The 25,440-nt window shown below is 43.2% G+C and overlaps 1 protein-coding gene across 5 annotated transcripts in view; it reads right to left on the bottom strand.

The window, feature by feature from the left end:
• PDAP1 (PDGFA associated protein 1) overlaps window positions 1-25,440 on the bottom strand; it is a 110,584-nt gene that overhangs the window by 45,498 nt on the left and 39,646 nt on the right. For all 5 annotated transcript variants that reach the window (XM_075829976.1, XM_075829977.1, XM_075829981.1 and 2 more), the window contains exon 3: window positions 22,924-23,025. In XM_075829976.1, the coding sequence (XP_075686091.1) occupies window positions 22,924-23,025 (102 nt within the window). The remainder of the gene's footprint in view (window positions 1-22,923; window positions 23,026-25,440) is intronic.

Consider the following 25,440-nt stretch of genomic DNA (forward strand, 5'->3'; position numbering starts at 1 on the left):
ATTTTCTTTTGTGTCGCCAAATTCAGAGAGCAAAACATTTTTTATTTTTCCGTCGATTAAGTGGTATGAGGGCTTATTTTTTTGCGGGATAAGCTGTAGTTTTTAATGATACCATTTTGGGGTACACACGACATTTTGATCATTTTTTATTTCTTTTTTTGTGGGAGAGGAGGGGACCAAAAACAGAGATTCTGGCGTTTAATTATTTTTTTTTACGCCGTTCACCGGGCGGGTTAAATAATGACATATTGTAATAGCTCAGACTTTTATGGACGTAGCGATACCAATTATGTTTATTTTTTTACTATGCTCTAGGGGGAAAATGGGAAAAGGGGGTTTTTTTTCAACCTTAAATTTTTTATTTACATTACTTTTTTTATTAGTCCCACTAGGGGACTTCAACCAGCGATCGTTATATCGCTTGCACGATATACTGCAATACGAATGTATTGCAGTATATCGTGATTCTGAAAGGCTTAATAGGAGCACAAAGATGGCAGACGTGTGTGCCTTCATTAGGCCCCCCAGGCCGCCATAGCAACCATCGCCCCCCTACCCCGGCGATTGCTTTGCAGGGGGCACGATGAGCTGTTAGAGGGGGGTCGCCCCCCTCTTTCTAACGATTTAAATGCTGCGGTCGCTATTGACCGCAGAATTTAAGGAGTTAAACGAGCTGGATCACGCTCGAGCGCGACCCCGCTCATTACTCTGAAGTGTCGGCTGTAACACCGGCATTGTATGGAGCAGGTTCACTCCGTGAGCTCGTTCCATACTTCCCCTACCCGACTTTGGCGTATGGATACGTCAAATGTCGGGAAGGGGGTTAAAATACCTGGGTATAATTATAAAAGACTATTGGAATGATTATGCATCCAATATTTTACCATTATTGGAATATGTAAAAGGTCAAGTTTAGGGTTTGGAGCGCTCTTTCCCTGGCAGTGGCTGGTAGGATCAATTTAATCAAAATAGTCGTTCTCCCCAAATGCCTCTATATCCTTGAACATGCTGCGACTCCAGTGTTTAAGTCCTTTTTTTAAGCAGATTCATGCACCATTTCCAGCTTTTATATGGGGTTCTAATCGTTCTAAACTCCGCCTACTTACCTTGCAACGTACAAGAACATTGGGAGGGGCGGCATTATCAGACCTATTTTTATATTATTTGGCGGGGCAATTACGATATTTAATGTTGTGGGTTGAAAAAGTCCCATTGCCAAATAGGGAACATCATTTATCGTTTCATTGGCGAATTGTCAATTTGTGGCCAGTGTTGGAGAGCCCTCCGGCTACAATAAAAAACCTGCTACCCATTCATAAAGTGGCATCTGAGATGTGGATGTCTGTGAAATCTATTTGTGGTTACTCATGTGCAAAAAGATATGCCACTATGGTTTATCCCCATACTTACGTAGTTGTCAGATGCTCTAGCCCCGTCCTTTTGGATTCAGCTTGGGGTATGCACTATTGGGGATATTTATACAGATAGTATACTCAAATCATTTATACAGATGCAGTCTGATTTTGAACTACCTAGAGAAGCCTTTTAAAAAAGGTACCTGCAATTACAGCATGCTATTAAATCCCAATACCCATCCCCTGAGGTGGCCGCCTCGCAATACTCGTTGATAGGAATTTTTAGGTCCCAGGGCTCTAGAGGTTTGATCTCCGCCATATATACATCCCTGATCTTGGCCAAGTTAGTTAGCTCACCCTTACAGGTGAAACACAGGTGCTCTGCACAGATGCCAGACCTGTCAGAAGAGGATTGGGATGAGATTCTATCCTCTTCATTATCCGTCTCTCCAGTGGCCAACAGGATGATACAACTATCCATGATTCACCAAAGTTATCTTACTCCTGTTAGATTGCACAAAATCCTTAGGTACCAGAGCACGGAGTGTCATAGCTGTCGCTTTCCTAAGTCGGATTTGTGGCATATGATATGGGCTTGCCCAGCTATTTCATCTTTCTGGGAAGAAGTTGTAAGGGTAACTACAGATATTATACACATATAAGTTCCCTTTACCCCACAAGTAGGTCTGTTTTGAATCTTACCAGATGAGTCATGGCCATACTACCTGAGGATCTTTCTTAGAGAGGTGTTATTTATGGCGTGTAAGACTATTGCTCTCCATTGGATGTAAACGCGCCCATCTACCACATCTAAAATGGAAATCTCTTGTTAATTCTATTGCCCCGTATGAAAGAATAATGTATAGGCATAGGGGTTGTATTGATACATTTTATAAGATCCGGGAAGCATGGTGTACCCCTTCATTGACTCAATATACCTCGCACAGGTATAATGATCTTAGATTATCGTTGACGCACAATTGATGCCATTACATTTAACCCGTTAGTGACCGGCCCACGTGTTTCTACGTCGGTCACTAACGGGCCTTATTCCGATGCCATAGACTTTTTACGTCGCGGCATCGGAATAAGTAAACAGAGCAGGGAACTGTCAGATCTCCCTGCTCTCAGCTGCTAGAGGCAGCTGAGGGCTGGGAGCGTCCCTGCTCTGCCGTGTGAGATCGATATTAGTATCGATCTCACACGTTTAACCCCTCAGATGCGGTGCTCAATAGCGAGCACCGCATCTGAGTGGTTTTGGAGAGAGGGAAGGAGCTCCCTCTCTCTCCCACCGACACCCGGCGATACGATCGCCGAATGTCTGTCTCTCTAATGGCAGCCGGGGGTCTAATAAAGGCCCCCAGGTCTGCCTGGAGCGACTGCCTGCTAGATCATGCCGGAGGCATGACCTAGCAGATGCCTGTCCGTGTTAAACGGCCAGGCAGTAATACACTGCAATACAAAAGTATTGCAGTGTATTATAATAGCGATCGGAGAATCGCATATTATAGTCCCCTAATGGGACTAGTAAAAAAGTGAAAAAAAAGTTTAATAAAGTTAATTTTAAAAAAAATGTGAAAAAAAATGAAAAACCCAGCTTTTCCCCTTACAAACTGCTTTGCTATTAAAAAAACAAAATAAAGTTAAAAAGTTACACATATTTGGTATCGCCGCGTCCGTAACGACCCCGACTATAAATCTATTACATTATTTAACCCGCACGGTGAACGCCGTAAAAAAAATAATAAAAAACTATGGAAAAATTGCTGTTTTCTGTGAATACTGACTTTAAAAAAATTTAATAAAAAGTGATCAAAAAGTCGCATCTACTCCAAAATGGTACCAATAAAAACTTCAAGTCTTCCCGCAAAAAAAAGCCCTCATACAACCGCATCGGCGAAAAAATAAAAACGTTACGGCTCTTCAAATATGGAGACACAAAAACAAATCATTTTGAAAAAAAAGCGTTTTACTGTGTAAAAGTAGTAAAACATACAAAAACTATACAAATTTGGTATCGTTGCAATCGTAACAACCCGCTGAATAAAGTTATTGTGTTATTTATACCACACGGTAAACGGCGTAGATTTAGGACGCAAAAAAGAGTGGCGAAATTTCAGATTTTTTTCTATTCCCCCCCAAAAAAAAGTTAATAAAAGTTAATCAATAAATAATATGTACCTAAAAATGGTGCTATTAAAAAATACAACTTGTCCCGCAAAAAACAAGACCTTATACAGCTATGTAGATGCAAAAATAAGAAGGTTATAGCTCTTGGAATGCGACGATTGAAAAACGTAAAAAATAGCTTGGTCATTAAGGTCCAAAATAGGCTGGTCATTAAGGGGTTAAGATACATGTGTTGTAAAATTTACAGTTTGTTACTGCGGATGTTGTATTATATGTCTGATATATGAATATTACTTGAAGTATTGCTCTGCTATGACTCACTCATTCTCCAATGTATCCTGTGTTTTGTTATATTCATGTAATGAATGCATTTGTACTACGATTCTTCAATAAAAGGAGTTTAAAAAAAGAAAATCTGTTCTGATACTTGACAAAGGCCACGGCTTCTTGTTGCCCCATGTTTGTTCAGGTATGCTACCATAGAGATATTGTCTGAAAATATCTTGATATCTTTGTATTTTATTAGTCCTTCTAGGGATTTCAGAGCTTCCCAAATTGCAGTTAGTTCTCTTAGGTTTGAGGAGGTGTTTGATAGAGAGATTCCAGGATCCCTGAACCATGTTCTGACCTGAGTGGGCTCCCCAGAGAGTCTATTTCACTCTGAGGGGGAGCTTCTTTTTGTAGTTTAGGGATTCCAGTCATTTGTCCCAACATGACAAGAGAAAGATCTGAAGAATTCTTGAGGGTGCCTGGGCCCACGTGATTGCTGGATGTCAGTAACACCAATACTGACAAATCTTCCCTTATTGAAGCATATGTCTGATAACTGAAGGAAGTGACTGTCTGGAGTAGTGAGGCTCCCTTATCGTGTGGTAGGAATGAAGTTTGTACCTGGGAATTCAAGAGAATCCTTAGAAAGATCTTTAATTGTTCTGGAATCAGATCATGCGAGAGATCACAGTCTTGTACTTGTCTGCCGAACTGGCAAGGGGGCGTGTCACTGCTACGAACAGTGTAGGAGCTGGAGAGAGGAGCGTGCGCATGCTCTCTCTGGCTCTTGCACTGTCCGCAGCAGTGACATGCCCCCTTGCTATTACACGCATCCTTGCCAGTTCGGCAGACAAGTACAAGAATGTGTGATATCTCGCGAGAGATCAGCTCTCGGCAGACGAAGACAAGACTGAAGAGTGAGAGCATGCGCGCGAACACACTCTCCTCTCTCCAGCTCTTGCGGATACTGTCCTTAGCGGATTGGACAATGAAACAGCCATGTTACACGCTCCATTGACAGTTCAGGGGGTTATTTAAATATCGGGCGCCAAATAGAACAGGACCAATACCTAAATAACGGAGGAGGGCACAAAAAAAAAATGTAGTTCCCCAGGGTTTCTGCAGCCCTGCCCATTATATGCTGCACATGTATGGGCAGGTGAAAGGTTCTCTTTAAATGGGAATTAAATTCTTGCTCCAAATCTGCGGAAATTAACAGATCGTCCAAGTATGGGATAATTGGGATCTCTTTCGGATGTAGATAAGCTGTGACCTCTACCATGATCTTTGGGAGGATTCAAGGGGCAGACAAGAGACCAAAAGGGCCTGGAACGGAGGATGACTAACTTCGCCCTTCAGGAATGCTTGCGAGTCTGGATGTATTGGTAAATGAAAATATGCATCCTGTAGGTCTATTGATGCCATGAAGCAATAGGCTCTGAGAAGATTGATTGTAGAAGCAATCTTCTCCATCTTGAATTTTCTGTACTGAATATGTTAGTTTCAAATTTATTATTACCCTGAATTTCTCATTTACTTTGAGAACTATAAACAGTGGGGAATAATAACCCTGGTTGTGCTGAAAAACCTGGACTGGAACCCGACCTGTTTTTGAAGGAGAATACTTCTACTTCAAGCTCTTCCCAATGATAGAAAGGGGTTAGTATTGGGACTCATTATAATGAACTCCAGTTGACGGTCAAAAAACTCTTCAAGCACTTGGATATAGAACGTCATGTCTCAGGACTATGTCTGGGAAAAGGATTTTAATTTTCCCCCACGAATACTCTGGCGTCGTTGGGCATTTCTGCAGGAACCTTCTCCAGAATGGTCATTAAGCATGAACCCTCTGTTCTTCCGTCTCTGCCATCTTGGAGTCCCCTCTCTCTTCTTAGATTCTGCTGGAAAAAGGGAGTATCAGAAGGAAACCCTTTCTTTCTATTTGAGACTCTCTCTCAAGAATATCATCTAATCCGCTGCTGAATAGGCTAACACCCTCACAGGGTATGGAGCATAATCTAAATTTAGATCCAGTGTTTCCTGCCCAGGAGCGAAGCCAGATACAGTGCCTTCGGAAAGTCTTCAGACCCTTTCACTTTTTTCATATTTTGTTATGTTGAGGCCTTGTGCTAAAATAAAAATGCAAGTGTTTCCCCATCGTTCTCCATGCAATACCCCATAATGACAAAGTGAAAACAGAATAAAATTTGCATTCAGAACCTTTGCTATGACACTTAGGCTGGGTTACGTCCGTAATGGACAGAACGTATTTCGGCCGCAAGTCCCGAACCGAACACAATGTAGGGAGCCGGGCTCCTAGCATCATAGTTATGTACGATGCTAGGAGTCCCTGCCTCGCTGCAGAAATACTGTCACGTACTGTAATCATGTTTTCAGTACGGGACAGTAGTTCCACGGAGAGGCAAGGACTCCTAGCATCGTACATAACTATGATGCTAGGAGCCCGGCTCCCTGCAGTGTGTTTGGTCCGGGACTTGCGGCCGAAATACGTTCCGTCCATTACGGGCGTAATATGCTCGTGTGAACCCAGCCTTAAAATTTAGCTCTGGGGGCCTCTCATTTCTCTAGATCATCTTTGAAATATTCCTACACTTTGAAGTCCGCCTGTGGTAAATTAATTGGATTGCACATGATTTGGAAAAAGACACCCCCGTCTATATAAAATCTCACAGCTGACAATGCATATCAGAGAAAAAACAAAGCCACAAAGAGGAAAGAACTGCCTGTAGAGCTGAGAGACAGGATTGTGTTGAGGCACAGATGTGGAGAAGGGTACAAAAAAAAACAACAACTTTCTGCTGCACTGAAGAGCACAGTGGCCCCCATAATTCTTAAATGGAAGTATGGAACAACCGGGACTCTTACTAGAGCTGGCTGCACCACCAAACTAAGTAATCAGGAGAGAATGTCCTTGGTAAGAGAGTTGACCACGATCCCAATGGTCACGCTGGCTAAACTCCAAAGATCCTGTGTGCAGATGGGACAAACGTCCAGAAGGTCAACTATTAAAGCTGCTTTAAAGAACCTTCTTATTCATCTGCGATTGGCTAAGGCCTAATACACACGAACGTGTTCAGTCCGTGATATACAGACCGCACGTCGGCTGTATTTCCCGGACCGAACACAATTCAGGGAGCCGGACCCCTAGCATCATAGTTATATATGATACTGTGAGTCCCTGCCTCCCCGCGGGACTACGGTCCCTTACTGAAAACATGTTTCAGTAGGGAACAGTAATCCCGCGGGGAGGCAGGCACACCTAGCGTCATGCATAACTATGATGCTAGGAGCCTGGCTCCCTGAACAGTGGTCGGTCCGGGAAACGTGGCCGATATGCGGTTCGTATATCACAGACCGAACACGGTCGTGTGCATGAGGCCTAAATCTTTATCAAAGAACGAACTTAGGGCTGAGATTTGAACCTTTAAAGTTCTGGGGTTTAAGCCTCTCTCTAAGTCTCCTTGTACAGGGTCTGATATTTTTGTAATGTTAGGATGATTGATATCTAGGATATTTGATCCGGACCAAAAAATAATTGTTTTCCATACCTTGTTATACATCGCATTAGTATTTTCTTTCCTGCTTTTCCTTAGTCCCTCAATGACAGCGTCTGAGAGACCTCTGGAGTGAAGGATGAAGCCATCAGAAGCCAGGCAGCTAAACTTCTGGATGTATGATCGGCCCGTTATATAGAAGATCCTGAGACACGGTTAGAGGCAGAGGATCTGATATTTTTAGTCTGTTTAGAAAATCGATCCAGCCACTTTTTGACCAAAACGGAGCGATAAAGATCAGCCTGTCTGGTTCCCGGCAGACTTTCTGGAGAAATCTGGGGAGAAGAGGAATAGGAGGAAATGCATATGCTAGGGGAAAGTTCCATCTGTATGCTAATGCATTTATTCCTAAACTTTAATATCTTAGATTGAGGGAATAGAAGAGGGGAAACTTTTGTGTTTCCCTAAGTGGAAAATAAGTTCACCACTGGTAATCCACATGTTTGAGTGATTCATATGAAGACTTTGTCTTGTAGACACCATTCCCCTGGATTTAAGTCTCTTCTGCTCAGGAAGTCCGCCTGAACATTGGTGGATCCTTTTAACTGAAGAGCTGTGAGGGATAGAAAATGTTTCTCTGCAGAAATATTTGGTCTGATAAGGTCTGAAGGTTTTTTCCCCTTGTGCCCACCTGGTGGCGGAGAAATGCTACAGTGGTCGTGTTGTCCGACTAGACTTTTATGTGGGAGTTTCTGACTAGATAATGAGTAGCTTTCAGTGTTTCCCACACCGCCCTTAACTCTAAAAAATATTAATATATACTTTTCCTAGTTTTTGGGCCATGTGTCCTGGAAGGACTTTTGGAGTGCCATAGCTCCCCAGCCTCTTTTGCGGGCATCCGAGGTTTCCGATATTGCTGGAGAAGGATGCCAGGGAATTCCTTTTTCCAGATTTTTACGATTCCGCCACCAGGAGAGAGACATTTTTACTTTTTTGGGGAAGATTATTCTTTTCTCCAAGGATCGAGGGGACATGTGCCATCTGCTGAGAACCGCAGATTGAAGATATCTACAATGAGCCTGTTCCCACATTATGCACTCTATGCACAATGTCATGGATCCCAGAATGGACATGGCTTCGCTAAGGATACGGTTGTCTTTCTCTGAAAGAAAAATATATTTGCCATTAGATGTATCTTTTTCTCTAGGGGAAAAAAATTGCTTTTGGACTCGAGAGTCCAGAGTAGATCCCAGGAAAATACTTCTGCAAAGGGGGGGGGGGGGGGGGGATAGGTTGTACTTTTGTTTGTTGACTATCCACCCTAGGCTCTCCAGGAAATGGCAGGTCTGAAGGATTTGATTTTCTAGAAGAGGTATCGAGGATGCTACTATCAATATGTCGTCTAGATATGGAATGATGTAAATATCCTGTGTCCTGAGGTATGCCATCACTTCCAGATAGCAGATATCTCAAATGTCAGTGCGTTGAACTTCTAATGGAGGATGCAGACTTCTTGGATTACTGCAAAACGTAGAAATTTTTTGTATGTGGGATGGATTGGGACGTGATCATTTGCGTCCTGAAGTCTATGGTTGCCATAAGAAAATTGTGATCTATCAGAGGAATGGTTTATTTTACGGACTCCATTTTGAAATAACGATATTTCACGTATTTGTTCAGAGACTTTACATTTATTATTATTCTGTACGATCCGGTTTGTCTTCCTTACCAGGAAGAGTTAAGAATTATGACATTGTTTTTGTTCAGTTATGGGAACAGGTGAAATCACTTCCAGCTTCTGAAGACCTTCTTTCAGCGCTAACTGAAGTTTTTGAAAGAAGATTTGTTGTGACAAAACTGTAGGGGGAGGGATAAGATGCAAGTTCTATCAGAAATTCTTAGACATATACGTCTCATATTTCCAGCCCAGCCTCTTTCAGTGCACACACAGCGTGATCTCGCGAGATCACGCTGTGCTGTCATTCACAGCGAGATCACTCTGTGCTGTGAGTAAGTACCACAGAAACTTTACCGAAGTGTCGGAAGTAGACATCGCATCCTGGCTAGAGGCAATGTCTATTCACTCTCAAGACACTTCGGTAAAGTTAATGTATGAGTAAGTGACAGCATAGCGTGATCTTGCAAGATCACGCTGTGCTGTCATCCACAGCGAGATCCCGCTGTGTATGCAGTGAAAGAGGCTGGGCTGGAACGACGAGAAGTGTATGACGCTGATTGATCAGTGTCATACACTTCTCTTTACAACACCCAGTTGGTAAAAAAAAAAAAGAAAAAAAGAAACGCCCAGTTGTCTATTAAGAAACTAATTAGCATAAATCTAAAATTGTTCAAAAATGATCGTTTTTCAAAATAAAAATCACTGTTATCTACATTACAGCGCCGATCAGATTATGTAGGAGATAGGGCACTTATAATCTGGTGACAGAGCCTCTTTAAGCCATACCCTGTCACCAGCCCAGAGCAGGCCATTTGAGAAAGCAGCCTCTATTCAATAAAAGATACATGAAAGCCCGCCTGGAATTTGCAAAAAAGCACCTAAAGGACTCGCATTCTGTGAGAAACAAGAGATTCTGTGGTCTGATGAAACGAAGATTTAACTTTTTGGCCTCAATTCTAAGGGTATGTACACACGGCTTATTTTCGGGCCATAAAATCGGAAGCAGAACGCCTCCAAACATCTGTCATTTATTTCAATGAGTAAAACTGCATTCTGTTCCGACAGGACGTTTTTTTACACGGCCGTTTTGAAAAACGGCCACGTAAAAGAAAAGCCCGCGAAGATGTGCATGTCACTTCTTGAGCTGTTTTTCATTGACTCTATAGAAAAACAGCTCCAAAAATGGCCGTGAAAAACCTGTTTTTCCTTGAAAACAGCTCTGCATTTTCAGATGTTTTTTGCTAATCATGTGAACATACCCTAAGGGTATGTGCACACACACTAATTACGTCCGTAATTTACGGACGTATTTCGGCCGCAAGTACCGGACCGAACATAGTGCAGGGAGCCGGGCTCCTAGCATCACAGTTATATACGATGCTAGGAGTCCCTGCCTCTCTGCAGGACAACTGTCCCGTACTGTAATCATGTTTTCAGTACGGGACAGTAGTTCCACGGAGAGGCAGGGGCTCCTAGCATCGTACATATGTATGATGCTAGGAGCCCGGCTCCCTGCACTGAGTTCGGTCCGGGACTTGCGGCCGAAATACGTCCGTCAATTACGGACGTAATTAGTGTGTGTGAACATACCCTAAGTGTCATGTCTGGAGGAAACCAGCCACTGCTCACGTGCTCAATACCATACCTACAGTGAAGCATGGTGGTGGCAGCATCATGTTGTGGGAGGTGTTTTTCAGCAGCTGGGACAGAAAGACTGGTCAGGGTTGAGGGAAAAATGAATGTAGAAAAGTAGAGCGATATATTTAATGAAAACCAGATCTAGAGTGCTCTGGGTCGAAGGTTCACCTTCCAACAAGTCAATGAGCCTAGACAAAACAGGAGTGGCTTAGGGACAACTCTGTGAATGTCCTTGAGTGGCCCAGCCAGAGCTCTGACTTGAACCCAATCGAACATCTCCGGGGAGACCTGAAAATGTCTGTCCACAGATGGTCCCCATTTAACCTGACAGAGCTTGAGAGGATCTGCAGAGAAGAATGGCAGAAAATTCCCAAATCCAAGGGTGCAAACCTTGTGGCATCATACCGGTCACGATCCGTGGGTATGTGGATCCACTAGGCCGCACCGCCGTAGCAGCTGGCTCAACAGTATACAAAGTCTTGGCACAAGAGTACCTGTAGTAGTCCAGACAGTAGAAGAGGCTAGGCACAGATGGAACTTGACAGTAGATAACGCCAAAAGTGGCGGATGATACCAGGCGTGGCAGATGACACCAGAGTGGCAGGTAGCACAACACGACTCAAACACAGGAACAAACAGCACGGGAAACAGGATACAGGTAGCAGGGCACGGGAACACAATACGACTAAGGGACCGTTTCCCTTTTACCAAGACTAACATGGAAATACACAACGCTCCGGCAAGGGATGAAAGGGCAGGGCCTTTTTTATAGTCCGGTATGATCTGGGATAATGATTTTTTTTCATATGCGAGGCTTTAAGGCCAGGACCGAGCGAGCAGCAGCGACTGCTAGCGTCTCCTAGGAGGGAGGCGCTGGCCTGCTGGACACGACGGCGGGCGAGTGACGACAATGGTCCGTGACCGCAATCGCTACAATACCCAAGAAGACTAAAGGCTCTTATCGCTGCCAAAAAGATGCTTCAACTAAGAAAAGTTTAGGTCAATGCAATATTTTAGTTTTTCCTATTCAATAAATTAGCAAAGATTACTAACTTTCTGTTTTCACTTTGTCATTATGGGGTACTGAGTGCAGAATGATTTATTTTAAAACAAGGCCTCAACATAACAACATAGAAAAAATTCCAAGGGTCTGAAAACTTTCCGAATGCATTGTAGCTCTTCTTGCAGAGTTAGAAAGAGCAGCTGTTCTGGCATTATTTCTGACTGACTCAGATATAAAGTCTACGGTCTTTTGAAGCACTGGCATAGAAGCCAAAATCTGTTCTATTGGATTTGAGGTGATCCTCGAGTTGTTAAGGATCTTGCAGTACATGTTGCAGCGATGCTAGGTTTAAGAGCTGCTCTGCTGGCCTCCAATGTTCGCTTAAGGATGCCTTCTGCCTTTTCATCCATGGGATCTTTTAACCCCTTCCCTCTTTGGCCACTTTTGACCTTCCTGACAGAGCCTCATTTTTCAAATCTGACATGTTTCACTTTATGTGGTAATAACTACGGAATGCTTTCATCTATCCAAGTGATTCTGAGATTGTTTTCTCGTGACACATTGCACTTTAAGTTACTGGCAAAATTTGCTCAATATGTTCAGTATTTAATTGTGAAAAACACCAAAATTTAGCGAAAAATTGCAAAAATTTGCATTTTTCTCAATTTAAATGTATCTGCTTGTAAGACATGCAGTTATAATACACAAAATTCTTGCTAATTAACATCCCCCATATGTCTACTTTAGATTGGCATCGTTTTTTGAACATCCTTTTATTTTTCTATGACATCACAAGGCTTAGAACTTTAGCAGCAATTTCTCACATTTTCAAGAAAATTTCAAATGACTATTTTTACAGGGGCCAGTTCAGTTGTGAACTTGCTTTTAGGGCCTTATATATTAGAAACCCCCAAAAAGTGACCCCATTTTAAAAACTTCACCCCTCAAAGTATTCAAAACAGCATTTAGAAAATGTCTTAACCCTTTACACATTTCACAGGAATTAAAGCAAAGTAGAGATGAAATTTACAAATTTCATATTTTTTTGCAGAAATAAATTTTTAATACAATTTTTTTTTATAACACAGAAGGTTTTACCAGAGAAATGCAACTCAATATTTGTTGCCCAGGTTCTGCAGTTTTAGGAAATATCCCACATGTGGCTCTAGCGTGCTACTGGACTGAAGCACCGGCCTCAGAAGCAAAGGAGCACCTAGTGGATTTTGGGGCCTTATTATTGTTAGAATATATTTTAGGAACCATGTCAGGTTTGAAGGGCTCTTGCGGTGCCAAAACAGTGAAAATCCCCCAAAAGTGACCCCATCTGGGAAACTACACCCCTCAAGGAAATTATCTAGGGGTGTAGTGAGCATTTTGACCGCACAGGTTTTTTACAGAAATTATTGGAAGTAGGCCGTGAAAATTAAAATCTAAATTTTTTCAAAGAAAATGTAGGTTTAGCTAATTTTTTCTCATTTCCACAAGGACTGAAGGAGAAAAAGCACCGCAAAATTTGTAAAGCAATTTCTCCCGAGTAAAACAATACCCCACATGTGGTAATAAAACGGTTGTTTGGAGACACGGCAGGGCTGAGAAGGGAAAGAGCGCTATTTGGCTTTTGGAGATCACATTTAGCATGAATGGTTTGCGGAGGCCATGTCACATTTACAAAGCCCCTGAGGGGACAAAACAGTGGAAACACCCCACAAGTGACCCCATTTTGGAAACTACACCCATTGAGTAAATTATCTAGGGGTATAGTGAGTGTTTTGACCCCACAGGTTTTTTGCATAAATTATTGGAAGTAGGCCGTAAAAATGACAATCTAAATTTTTTCAAAGAAAATGTAGGTTTAGCTAATTTTTTCTTATTTCCACAAGGACTGAAGGATAAAAAGCACCGTAAAATTTGTAAAGCAATTTCTGCCGAGTAAAACAATACCCCACATGTGGTAATACCCGGCTGTTTGGGCAAACGGCAGGGCTCAGAAGGGAAGGACCGCCATTTGGAGTGCAGATGTTGCTGGATTGGTTTCTGGGCGCCTGTGGGCCCAAAACAGTGGAAACCCCCCAGAAGTGACCCCATTTTGGAAACTACACCCCTCAATGCATTTACCAAGGGGTGTAGTAAGCATTTTAACCCTGCAGGTGTTTTGTAGAAATTAGTGTGCACTCAATGTTGCAGAGTGAAAATGGGATTTTTTTCCATAGATATGCCAATATGTGGTGCCCGGATTGTGCCACCATAACGAGACAGCTCTCTAATTATTATGCGGTGTTTCCCGGTTTTAGAAACACCCTACATGTGACCCTAATCTTTTGCCTGGACATATGACAGGGCTCAGGAGTGAAGAGTACCATGCGGAGTGGAGGCCTAATTTGGCGATTTACAAAGTATTGGTTCACAACTGCAGAGGCTCAGATGTGAAATAATAAAAAGAAACCCCTGAGAAGTGACCCTATTATCGAAACTGCACCCCTCAAGGCATTTATTAAGGGGTGTAGTGAGCATTTTCACCCCACAGGTCTTTTCCATAAATGAATGCACTGCGGATGGTGCAAATTAAAAATTTCGATTTTTCCCTAGATATGCCATTCAGTGGCAAATATGTCATGCCAAGCTTATGACGCTGGAGACACACACCCCAAAAATTGTTAAAAGGGTTCTCCCAGGTATGACGATGCCATATATGTTGAAGGAAACTGCTGTTTGGGCACGCTGTAGGGTTCAGAGCCGAGGGAGCACCATTTGGCTTTTGGAGAGCGGATTTTGCTTTGTACTATATTTGTTTGAGTATTGCTGGTGTTTCCATTTATAATGTGGGGGTACATGTAAGCGGGGCAGAGTATATAAGGGGCATAGTCAGGTGGTATAATAATGGGGTAAAAAAAAATAAAAAAATCCATAGATGTGTGTTACGCTGTGAAGCAATCCTTTCTGCACAGGCAGGTGTTGCACTGATAAATGGCGTCCTTTCTTATGCCCCTTTTGGTCCACACTCCGCACCTTTGTAGTTTGGGGAATTTTGCTGGGAAAGTGTTGTCCTGGTATAATACGGGCACCGTCGCATCCAGCGGATATGTTTGGGCTCTCCCCTTCGTGGTTCCCTAATTTTAGGTCCTTGATAAATCGCCTCTTGAAACAGAAGAAATGTTCCCCTCGGGCACAACTGCGTATTTTTTTATTTCCTGACTTATTGGAGCCGTAACTAATTTTATTTTTCATAGACGTAGTGGTATGAGGGCTGGTTTGGTGCGCGAGGAGCTGTAGTTATTATTGGTACCATTTTGGGGTACATGCAACTTTTTGATCACCTTTTATCCTATTTTTTGGGATGCCAGGTAAACAAAAAGAACGCAATTCTGGCATCGTTTTTTAGTTTTTTTTATACAGCGTTCACCACGCATTATAAACTACATGTTAACTTTATTCTGCGGGTCAGTACGATTCCGGCGATACCTAATTTATAGCACTTTTTTATGTTTTACAACTTTTTGCACAATAAAATTACTTTTGTAAAAAGAATGTATTTTTTCTGTCGCCAAGTTGTGAGAACCATAACTTTTTAATTTTTTTTTATCGACGGAGGTGTATGAGGGCTTGTTTTTTGCGGGACGAGCAATAGTTTTTATAGGTACCATTTTTGGATACGTGCGACTTTTTGATCACTTTTTATTCTAATATTTGTAGGGCAAAGTGACCAAAAAACAGAAACTCGGGTAAAGTTTTTTACGTTTTTTTTTACGCTGTTCACCGCGTGCAATAAATAATATAATATTTTGATACCTCAGGTCGTTACGGTCGTGGCGATACCAAATACATATGGTTTATTATTATTTTTCAATAATAAAGGACTTGATAAGAGTAAAAGGGGGATTGTGTTTTATTTGATTACTTGAAACTTTTATTGTTTTCAAACTTTTATTTTTTTCACTTTTTTTTTTACACTTTTTTATACTTTTTTTCTCAAGTCCCACTAGGGGACTTGAAGGTCCAACGGTCAGATATTTTTTTTTTTCCTAATACATTGCACTACCTATGTAGTGCAATGTATTAGATCTGTCAGTCATTCACTGACAGCAAGCCGATTAGGCTTCGCCTCCCGGCGGGGCCTAAATCGGCTTCCGTAATGGCAGAGCAGGAGACCATTGTGTCTCCTGTTGCCATAACAGCAGTCGCCAGTCCCGATTGCCTGTCAGGGCTGGCGATCTGCTAGTAACCGCTACGATGCAGCAATCGCTTTCGATTGCTGCATCGAAGGGGTTAATGGCAGGGATCGGAGCTAGCTCTGGTTCCTGCCGTTACAGGTGGATGTCCGCTGTACAGTACAGCTGACTTCCACCGCTGATGACGCCGGATCAGCTCCTGACCCGGCGCCATCTTGCCGGCAGCTACGGAAGCCGATCAGGCTCCGCCGCCGGGCAGATCTTGACCGGCTTCGGTGCTAGGCAGACCGGGAGGCCAGCATTAGGCCTCCGGTTGCCATTGCAGCCACCGGAACCCCGGCAATTTCATTGCTGGGGTTCCGATGAGCTGCAAACACCTTAAGTGCAGCGATCGAGTTTGAGCGCTGCACTTAAGGGGTTAATGGCGGGGATCGAAGCGAATTTCTGTCCCCGCCATTACAGTCGGATGTCAGCTGTAAGATACAGCTGAGATCCGACGATGATGGCCCCGGCTCAGCTTCTGAACCGGTGCCAAACATTTGCCGTAAATATACGCCATTTTGCGGGAAGTCAATGCTTTCCATGACGTACATTTACAGCAAATGTCGGGAAGGGGTTAATATACCCATGTCTTCAAACGGGAGAGAAGTACATTTTGAAATTCCTGCTAAGGGAGCATCAATCCTGAGTCTTATCCCATTTTTCTGAAGCTTCTTCAGGAAATGGGTATTTACGCTTGAAATTCCTAGAAATAAACAGTCTTTCTTCTGGGTCTGTCCATTCTTGATATCTCCGAGGACCAGAAAAACCGTCCTCCTTTTAGAGTATGGCCCCTCAAACATCTAATCCTGGACATACCTGGGCTCATGACATCCTCTATCTTCATGGTAGCTCTTATTGCTTTACCTGGTTCCTGACTGCTGGCTGTGTATTTACGGCCAGCAGTCAGGGTCCTTAAAACTATAGACCATAGACTATTTACGGCTCAGGTTTTAACTTGCTGCCCGGGCAGCTGAATGTCGGGTCTCCGGCAGTCAGTGACTGCCGGGGACCCTGAGGAGAGGATAGAAGCAGCTTTCAATGAGCGCTGTGCATAGGAATAGAGGCAGCGGCACGGTCTCTATTGGTCCCGGTGATCATGTGACTGGTCACATGATCGCCGGGATGCCGTTAGTGGCAGACTGCTGCTGGGTCTTAATAGATCCAGCACAGTCATATTAGTAACAATAGTCACTATGAGAGGGCTGATTTCCCCCAGTTACAGTGGAAAAAGATGGTGTAAGGCCTCATGCACACGACCGTATTTTTTCCCACCCGTAAATACTGGCGTAAATACGGGTCCGGTGTCACACGTATTCGACCCGTTTTGCACCAGTATTTACGAACCCGTGCCCGTAAATATGGGTCCGGTGTCACCCGTATTCCACCCGTATTTACGGGCACGTTTTTGGCGGCAAAATAGCACTGCACTAATCGGCAGCCCCTTCTCTCTATCAGTGCAGGATAGAGAGAAGGGACAGCCCTTTCTGTAATAAAAGTTAAAGAAATTCATACTTACCCGGCCGTTGTCTTGGTGACGCGTCCCTCTCTTCACATCCAGCCCGACATCCCTGGATGACGCGGCAGTCCATGTGACCGCTGCAGCCTGTGATTGACCTGTGATTGGCTGCAGCGGTCACATGGGCTGAAACGTCATCCAGAGACGGCCAGGACGTCGGGCCGGATGTCGAGAGGGACGCGTCACCAAGGCAACGGCAGGGAGACCGGACTGGAGGAAGCAGGAAGTTCTCGGTAAGTATGAACGTCTTTTATTTTTATTTTTTACAGGTTGCTCTTTATACTGATCGGTAGTCACTGTCCAGGGTGCTGAAAGAGTTACTGCCGATCAGTTAACTCTTTCAGCACCCTGGACAGTGACTATTTACTGACGTCGCTTAGCAACGCTGCCGTAATGACGGGTGCACACATGTAGCCACCCGTCATTACGGGAGCTCCATAGACTTCTATGGACTGTCCGTGCCGTTATTACGGCCTGAAATAGGACATGTTCTATCTTTTTCAACGGCACGGGCACATTCCCGTAAGAAAACGGGAAGGTACCCGTGGCCAATAGAAGTCTAAGATCCCATTATTACGGGTCGTAATTACGACCCGTAATAACGGGAGTTTTTACGGTCGTGTGCATGAGGCCTTAAAGAAAGAAAAAAATATATATAAAGTTCACCAAAGGTCTTGTCTGACATAGTAATAAAAAAATAAAAGTGCAAAAAAATGTAATAAATACACATAAAATACCCACCCCAAAAAAAACATTCCCCCCCACCAATCATTGTCGTAACACTAGCCCTGATCCAATTACCCTAATATAGACATGTTACATATTAAAATTTACGGTAGACAATGACTATCACAAATAAAAGGTATATTTTAGGGTAAAACTTTGTTATTACCAAAAAAAATAGCTGAAAAGTAAAAAAGCTTATTTTTTTTCTATTATTTTTAAACTTTAAAGGAACAGTGTCATCACAAATTATTTTTTTATATGTTAAAGATGTTAGTGCTTTATTAAAAACGTTTATATTCATTTGTGTGTTTGTGTTTTACTTTTTCTTATTTTTACACTTTTTCTTCCCTATGGGGGCTGCCATTTTTTGTTCCATTTCTGTATGTGTCGATTAACGACACATACAGACATGGAATACGGCAGCCACAGTCCCATAGGGACTGCGAACGGCTCCCGTCCCATTGACTTCAGTGTACGGCGTCTGTGTGGGAACTGCGCATGCGCCGCTCCCACACAGTCCAATTCGAAATTGGCGCCGTCCGGCGCCATTTTCCTGTGGACCGGAAGTCGCGGCCGGACAGTAATATTACTACTTCCGGTCGCGGCTTCCGGATTTGTGCACTTGGACCAGCGGCAGCAAACGGAGCGGACGGGCCGGAGGGAGCCGCGGCGGCAGGAGCAGGTAAGAGATTTCAATGTATGTTCGTGTTTGTGTGTGTTTACTACTGTATGTAAACCTACTACACTGTGTGTTAGCTCAAAAAATGGCGACACACAGTGTAGGAGGTTACACCGTTCAAACCCCTCGTTTATCCCGGCACTAGCCAGGATAAAGGAGGGGGGGATGCTGAGAGCTCACTAGAGCGAGGGCTTTTTACCCAATTTTGCAAAGCTGCAATTTTGGGAATAGCTCCATCTAGTGACCAAAAATGGGTAGTATTATAAATTAGAATTAATTTATAATATTTCCTGACTCGTGAAAAAAATAAAAAAATTTGAACAATGTTTAATCACCCACACACTAAATGTTTAATTTAAAAAAAAAAAACATGTTTTTCTGGCAACACATTGCCTTTAAGCCTAAAAATTCTAAAATCGCAAAAAGGATGTGAATAAAAATTATAAAAAAAAAAAAAAAAAAGAAACCTGCATTGTCTACAGAAAAAACATTGCAAAAATCACGTCGCTAGCCCAACAAATAAAAAAAGTTATAGCCATTTAACTAAAACGCGCTAAAAATGGCTAAAACAGTCCTGGTCCTGAAGGCTCAAAATAGCACAGTCATGAACTGGTTAAAAGGAGTTTTCGGATATTGATTTAACATTTTTCTATTGGGATATTCCTGTTAGGTTCGGTCTAACAATGCCGCCCAGCTTTTTTTTCATGTACTTTACTCACTGTAAGCACGCTGTGGCTGTTCTCCGCTTTGTTTACATCAGGTACTACCACTACTCAACCGTTTCCTGTACTCCCATAACCTACAAATACCAAGATGTCTAGCGCAGTGGGGAATTCAGCATAAGCTAAGGGGGGGGGGGGGCAAGCCATGCAGGCGTGGAGCCTGCATGGTGAACACTGTTTGTGTATCAACCACGAAGGGGGGCAAGGCATCTGGTCGAGCCCTTCCCACAGTGTACAGTGACGTCCGGAATGACGTGTCCGTATACCGAGCCCACCAGAAAAGGGAAGTGATGGCTCGTGTACGGGGCAATAGCAGAAGTTCGGATTTACTGTGGGCGACACACAGGGCTGGGCAATTATGACCTAAATCAACATCCCGATTAATTGAACATGTAACCTCGATTACGATTATTGAACGATTTAAGTCACAACCCTTTTGCATGCCATGCCACCTATTTGCATGCTACGCCATTGAATTAATATTTATCCCGAGCCTGTGCTCCCCACACAGTATAATGCCCCATAGCTGACCCCACACAGTATAATGCCCCTCATAGCTGCCACCACACAGTATAATGCCCCCATAACAGCCCTCCACACAGTATAATGCCCCCATAGCTGCCTCTAAATAGTATAATGCCCTTATAGCGGATTTTCACGCAGAATAATGCCCCCCACCACTTCCCCATATATGCACCCCACACAGTATAAATTCCCCCATAGCTGCCCCCAATAGTGCCTGATAAAACAAATATACATACCCCCCCCCCCCTAACCCCGTTTCAATGACGAGTGGAGGAGATCCCTCTGCTCCTCTGGTCTGTGCGTCACAGAGCAGACAGGCGCAATGACTTCACTGCCTCGCGCCCAGCGATACATAGCGAATGGTAGTGCAGGGACCTTACGGTTCCCTGCTCTACCATTGGTTTCAACTATCTCCGTCCTGAAGATGCAGATACAGTTTAAACCGGGAAAAAATAATTGATAAAACTGAAGTTCGCAAGAGTTAATTGCGGTTAATTTCGATTTCGATTATTTTTAGATTAATTGGCCAGCCCTAGCGACATATCATGTGACCGCACGTGAGATACGGCATTAGGTGCAAGTATGGAAATGCAAGTATATTACAAGCTGCATTGATTTTAGATGTTTAGTTAACTAGACGTTCATTAATTGGTCCTGGAAAACACCTTTAAGAAGTTGTTCCGTATCTCCCGCTAAAAATAACGGTCTTCTACTATTATTAGATAAATTCTCAGAATTTAATTCTCCCTCTTCCTGATGGATATCTGAATCTGATATATCCTGTGGGATAGATCTAGAGGTAGATGGCAAAGGAGCCGGTGGACGGCCCTGATATAATGCTGTATTCACCTCCTCACGTATCATACTTCTGATGTTTAGTAGAATTGATGGGGATTCCTCAATCACAATCTTCTACAAACATTTATGGCATAATGCTTTTTTATGTGTAGCGGGAAGAGATATCTTGCAAACATGCCACATTTTTTTAATAGGCCGGACTTTGAGCTCCCTCATTACCTCACTGAAAAAATAAACACACAAAAGATTTTTCTACTAATATAGAGAGTATATTCAGAGGGAGCGGTTCTAAAAAAGGAACCACAGTCTTAGGCCTCTTGCACACAAACGTAAAAACGGGCCCAAAGACTTCTACTGGTCACGGGTACCTTCCGGTTCTGCTTACGGGAAGGTGCACGTGCCGTTGAAAAATATGGAACATGTCCCATTTCAGGCCGTAATAACAGCACGGGGCAGGCCCATAGTAGTCTATGGGGCTTCCGTTATTACGGATGGCTACGTGTGTGCACCCGTAATTACATGAGGGGATAGTCACTTTCCAGGGTGCTAAAAGAGTTAACTGATCGGCAGTAACTTTCAGCACCCGGGACAGTGACTACCGCTGCAGTTAATAGTATTAAAAGTTAAAGAGGCTCTGTCACCAGATTTTGCAACCCCTATCTGCTATTGCAGCAGATCGGCGCTGCAATGTAGATTACAGTAACGTTTTTATTTTTAAAAAACGAGCATTTTTGGCCAAGTTATGACCATTTTTGTATTTATGCAAATGAGGCTTGCAAAAGTACAACTGGGCGTGTTGAAAAGTAAAAGTACAACTGGGCGTGTATTATGTGCGTACATCGGGGCGTTCTTACTTCTTTTACTAGCTGGGCGTTCTGACGAGAAGTATCATCCACTTCTCTTCAGAACGCCCAGCTTCTGGCAGTGCAGACACAGCGTGTTCTCGAGAGATCACGCTGTGTCGTCACTCACTTCCTGCCCCAGGTCCTGCATCGTGTCAGATGAGCGAGGACACATCGGCACCAGAGGCTACAGTTGATTCTGCAGCAGCATCAGCGTTTGCAGGTAAGTAGCTACATCGACTTACCTGCAAACGCAGGCTGCAGGCTGCAGTGGTCACATGGACTGCCGCGTCATCAAGGGAGGTCGGACTGGATGTCAAAAGAGGGACGCGTCACCAAGACAACGGTACGTATAAACTTCTTTTACTTTCAATCGCTCCGGAAACTCTGCCCGAAAGGGCTGCCCCTTTTCGCTTTCCAGCGCTGATAGAGAGAAGGGGCTGCCGATTAGTGCAGAGAAAACGGGTCCGTAAATACGGGTGGAATACTGGTGACACCGGACCCGTATTTACGGGCATGGGTCCGTAAATACTGGTGGAATACGGTTCGAATGTGTGACAAAGGACCCGTATTTACACCAGTATTTACGGGAGGAAAAAAATACGTTTGTGGGAACGATGTAAACTGTCATTTAAAACGAGATTACATTTGCCTTGCTGGAAATCTCACAGAAAAGATTCAGACGTGTCAGGATTCCGAATACACATGATGTCCTGGCTGGAGGTAATGTATATTCATTGTCAGGACACTACAGTAATGTTATAGTGTGTTTATGTGGCTGCACTTAGCGATATAGCTATATCACTATCTGCTGTGTAAATGAATGGAGAGAAGTGCATGACGCTGATTGGTCAGCATCCTACACTCCTCTGCACAACGCCCACTTAGTCTAAAGTAAAAACACACCCACTTAGGCATTAAGAAACTAATTAGCATAAAGCTAAAAATCGCTCATAAAGTGGTAAAAATAGATTGTTTTTCTAAATAAAAAGAACTGCTGTCACCTACATTATAGCGCCGATCTCCTTATGTAGGAGATAGGACACTTATAATGTGGTGACAGAGTCTCTTTAAAACATAAAAAAACTTTACAATATAAACTTTATGTACAAGACACAATTAAGTGCAGAAAATATAAGAATCAAGTCTTTTCCCTTATTATTCTATAGAATATGACTCAACACGCTCTAACAAATGGGAATAGACAGAAGAAAGCGCCACCACTTTTTCAGTCACGTGTCTTTCTGAAAGTATAAAATGTACTTAAGGAAATTATCCGCAAGCAAAGAATATAAATCAGTCTCTCGTGGTAAAATACCTGATAGTCCTCGTCATCATCGCTCTCATCTGAGCTCTGATCTTTCTTTTCCTTGGTGGAGTCTTCAGCAGCTCCCACACCTCCTTCCTCAAGTTCTGCTTCCTACATGGAAGAATAAAAAACGTTCAATATGCTGGTCACATCTTTATAAGAAATATGAGCGATTTGATCTCAATGTTTATGGACATGTAGAGGTTCAGATTCATATCTTTACCCATGGCACAGCATGACTTTTCTTTGTTATCAGACATTCAGGGCAATGGCGCATAAGGCCCCATGCACACGACAGCAAAAAACCTCAGTTTTTGCGGACCGCAATTGCGGTCCGCAAAAACAGAGCCATTCACTTTCATTGAACACTGACACCTTTCCGTAGCACTACGGAAGGGTGTCAGTGCCGTGGAAATGTTCCGGGAATTATGGAACATGTCCGTTCTTTCGCATTTTGCGGGCCGTGCTCCCATATTTTGTATGGGAGCACGGCCCGAAAATGCGGCTGTCAGTCAGCGGCCGGCCGTGCCCGCAATCGCGGGCCGTGATTGCGGGCACGGTCGTGTGCATGGGGCCTAACACTGTGTTCATGAAGTCCAGCCTTTATAGAGGCTCTGTCACCACATTATAGGTTCCCTATCTTGTACATAATGTGATCGGCGCTGTAATGTAGATAACAGTGGTTTTTATTTTGAAAAACAATCATTTTTTAGCAAGTTATGAGCAATTTTAGATTTATGCTAATTAGCTTCTTAATGACCAACTGGGCGTGTTTTTACTTTTTGTCAACTGCCCGTTGTACAGAGGAGTGTATGACACTGACCAATCAGTGTCATACACTTCTCATTGTTCCAGTGTGATTGTGCAGTGAAAGAAGCTGGGCTGGAACAATGAGAAGTGTATGTCACTGATTGGTCACCGTCATACACTCCTCTGTACAACGCCAAGTTGGTAAAAAGTAAAAACACGCCCAGTTGGTCATTAAGAAACTAATTAGCATAACTCTAAAATTGCTCATAACTTGCTAAAAAATTATCGTTTTTCTAAATAAAAAACACTGCTATTCTCTACATTACAGCGCCGGTCAGATTATGTAGGAGACAGGGCACTTATGTGGTGACAGAGCCTCTTTAAGGCTTAAGGTCAAACATGACTGACAAAAGCTTCTATAGTGAACCCTACACGGATATCTTAATTAACGGTTCAGAGTACTGTATATGCCTCTTGTTCTACAATAAAACCGCTACATATGTTTTTTATAAAAAATGTTGAAACTTTCTTTTCATGCAGTCCCTTGAAAATTGCAAACAGATGGTGGTCAATCACTTGACCACCCCCCTAAGCATAAAGGAAACACAAGGGAATATATCCAGTGGTACCAAAAATGAGTAGCACAAACCCCTTTGCCCCCTCACCTCAACAAGTACCAGAACCATATAAACAAACAATAGGGTTGGCCCCTGTAGTGTTGGCAGGAATAACCCCAGTAACATGAGGAGCCGAGGGCTCAACGGATGAAAGAGTAGAAACTAGAGCGTATAGAGAGAAAAGGGAAAAAGAGGAGGCAGAAGAGAAAGAGGAAAGGGAAAGACATCAGCGTAATATGGATCAGGCAGAAGCAGCAAGGAAGCTTCCCGAGTCAAAAGATACGACGCAAGCATTAGAAAACGTGGGGAAAAGGTTACAAGTGTTGACAGACCTGTTTGCGACTGAAGCTGACAAGAATTTTAATAAAGATAAGGAACATAAATATAAGCCATGGAACCCTAGGGATGCGTTGACTTTAGTTCAGAAAGCCCCCGACCCGGAGACAGAGCCTGTCCCTTTTTGGAGATATATAGAACAAATTCAGAAAATGTATTCAGCAACATGGGAAGACGTAGTGCAGCTCATACATACCAAAATGGGAATCTATAGCTCTACAGTCATGGACCACAGCAGCGCCCGGTAGGAGGGAATTGGGCTCAGACAGAGCCATCGGGGCAGAACATGGTGGATCAATTGAAAGAATGGGCAGTGAAAAAGCAGGCAGAGCTAGGACTTAACCTGACAGACCTTACGCAAGATGGAAGTGAAACAGTGGAGAAATTTTACGCTAGACTCCAGACAAGCTGGAAAAATATGGGATACAGAAGAGACAACCAACTAGATACTAGACTACTGACAAACTGTTTTGTAGACGGGCTAAAACGACACATAAAAGACGCATTATTCAGCTAGACTAGACCCTGTGGCCCGAGGTTCCCCATCATGTGTGAGAGCTATCATTGCTGTAAATTCAATGTTAAACAAGGCCTCAGATTTGGTCCTGGCATTTCCAGTCCAAGTTATTGCACCACATATTACTGCTATTCTTACTCAAGTACAGCCGAAGCACTTGTCAACAGCAAGACATTTGAGATTAACCTGTGCACTTCTTCTTCCTGAGCAGGTTACTTTACACCGCTGTACTACATTGAACCCAGCTACCTTACTGCCTTTGGAGCAAGGGGGAGAAGACGTAGGTAAAGTATGGTCACAATTTTT

This window comes from Rhinoderma darwinii, chromosome 6 (assembly GCF_050947455.1).
Source record: "Rhinoderma darwinii isolate aRhiDar2 chromosome 6, aRhiDar2.hap1, whole genome shotgun sequence".
Classification (NCBI taxonomy): Eukaryota; Metazoa; Chordata; class Amphibia; order Anura; family Rhinodermatidae; genus Rhinoderma; species Rhinoderma darwinii.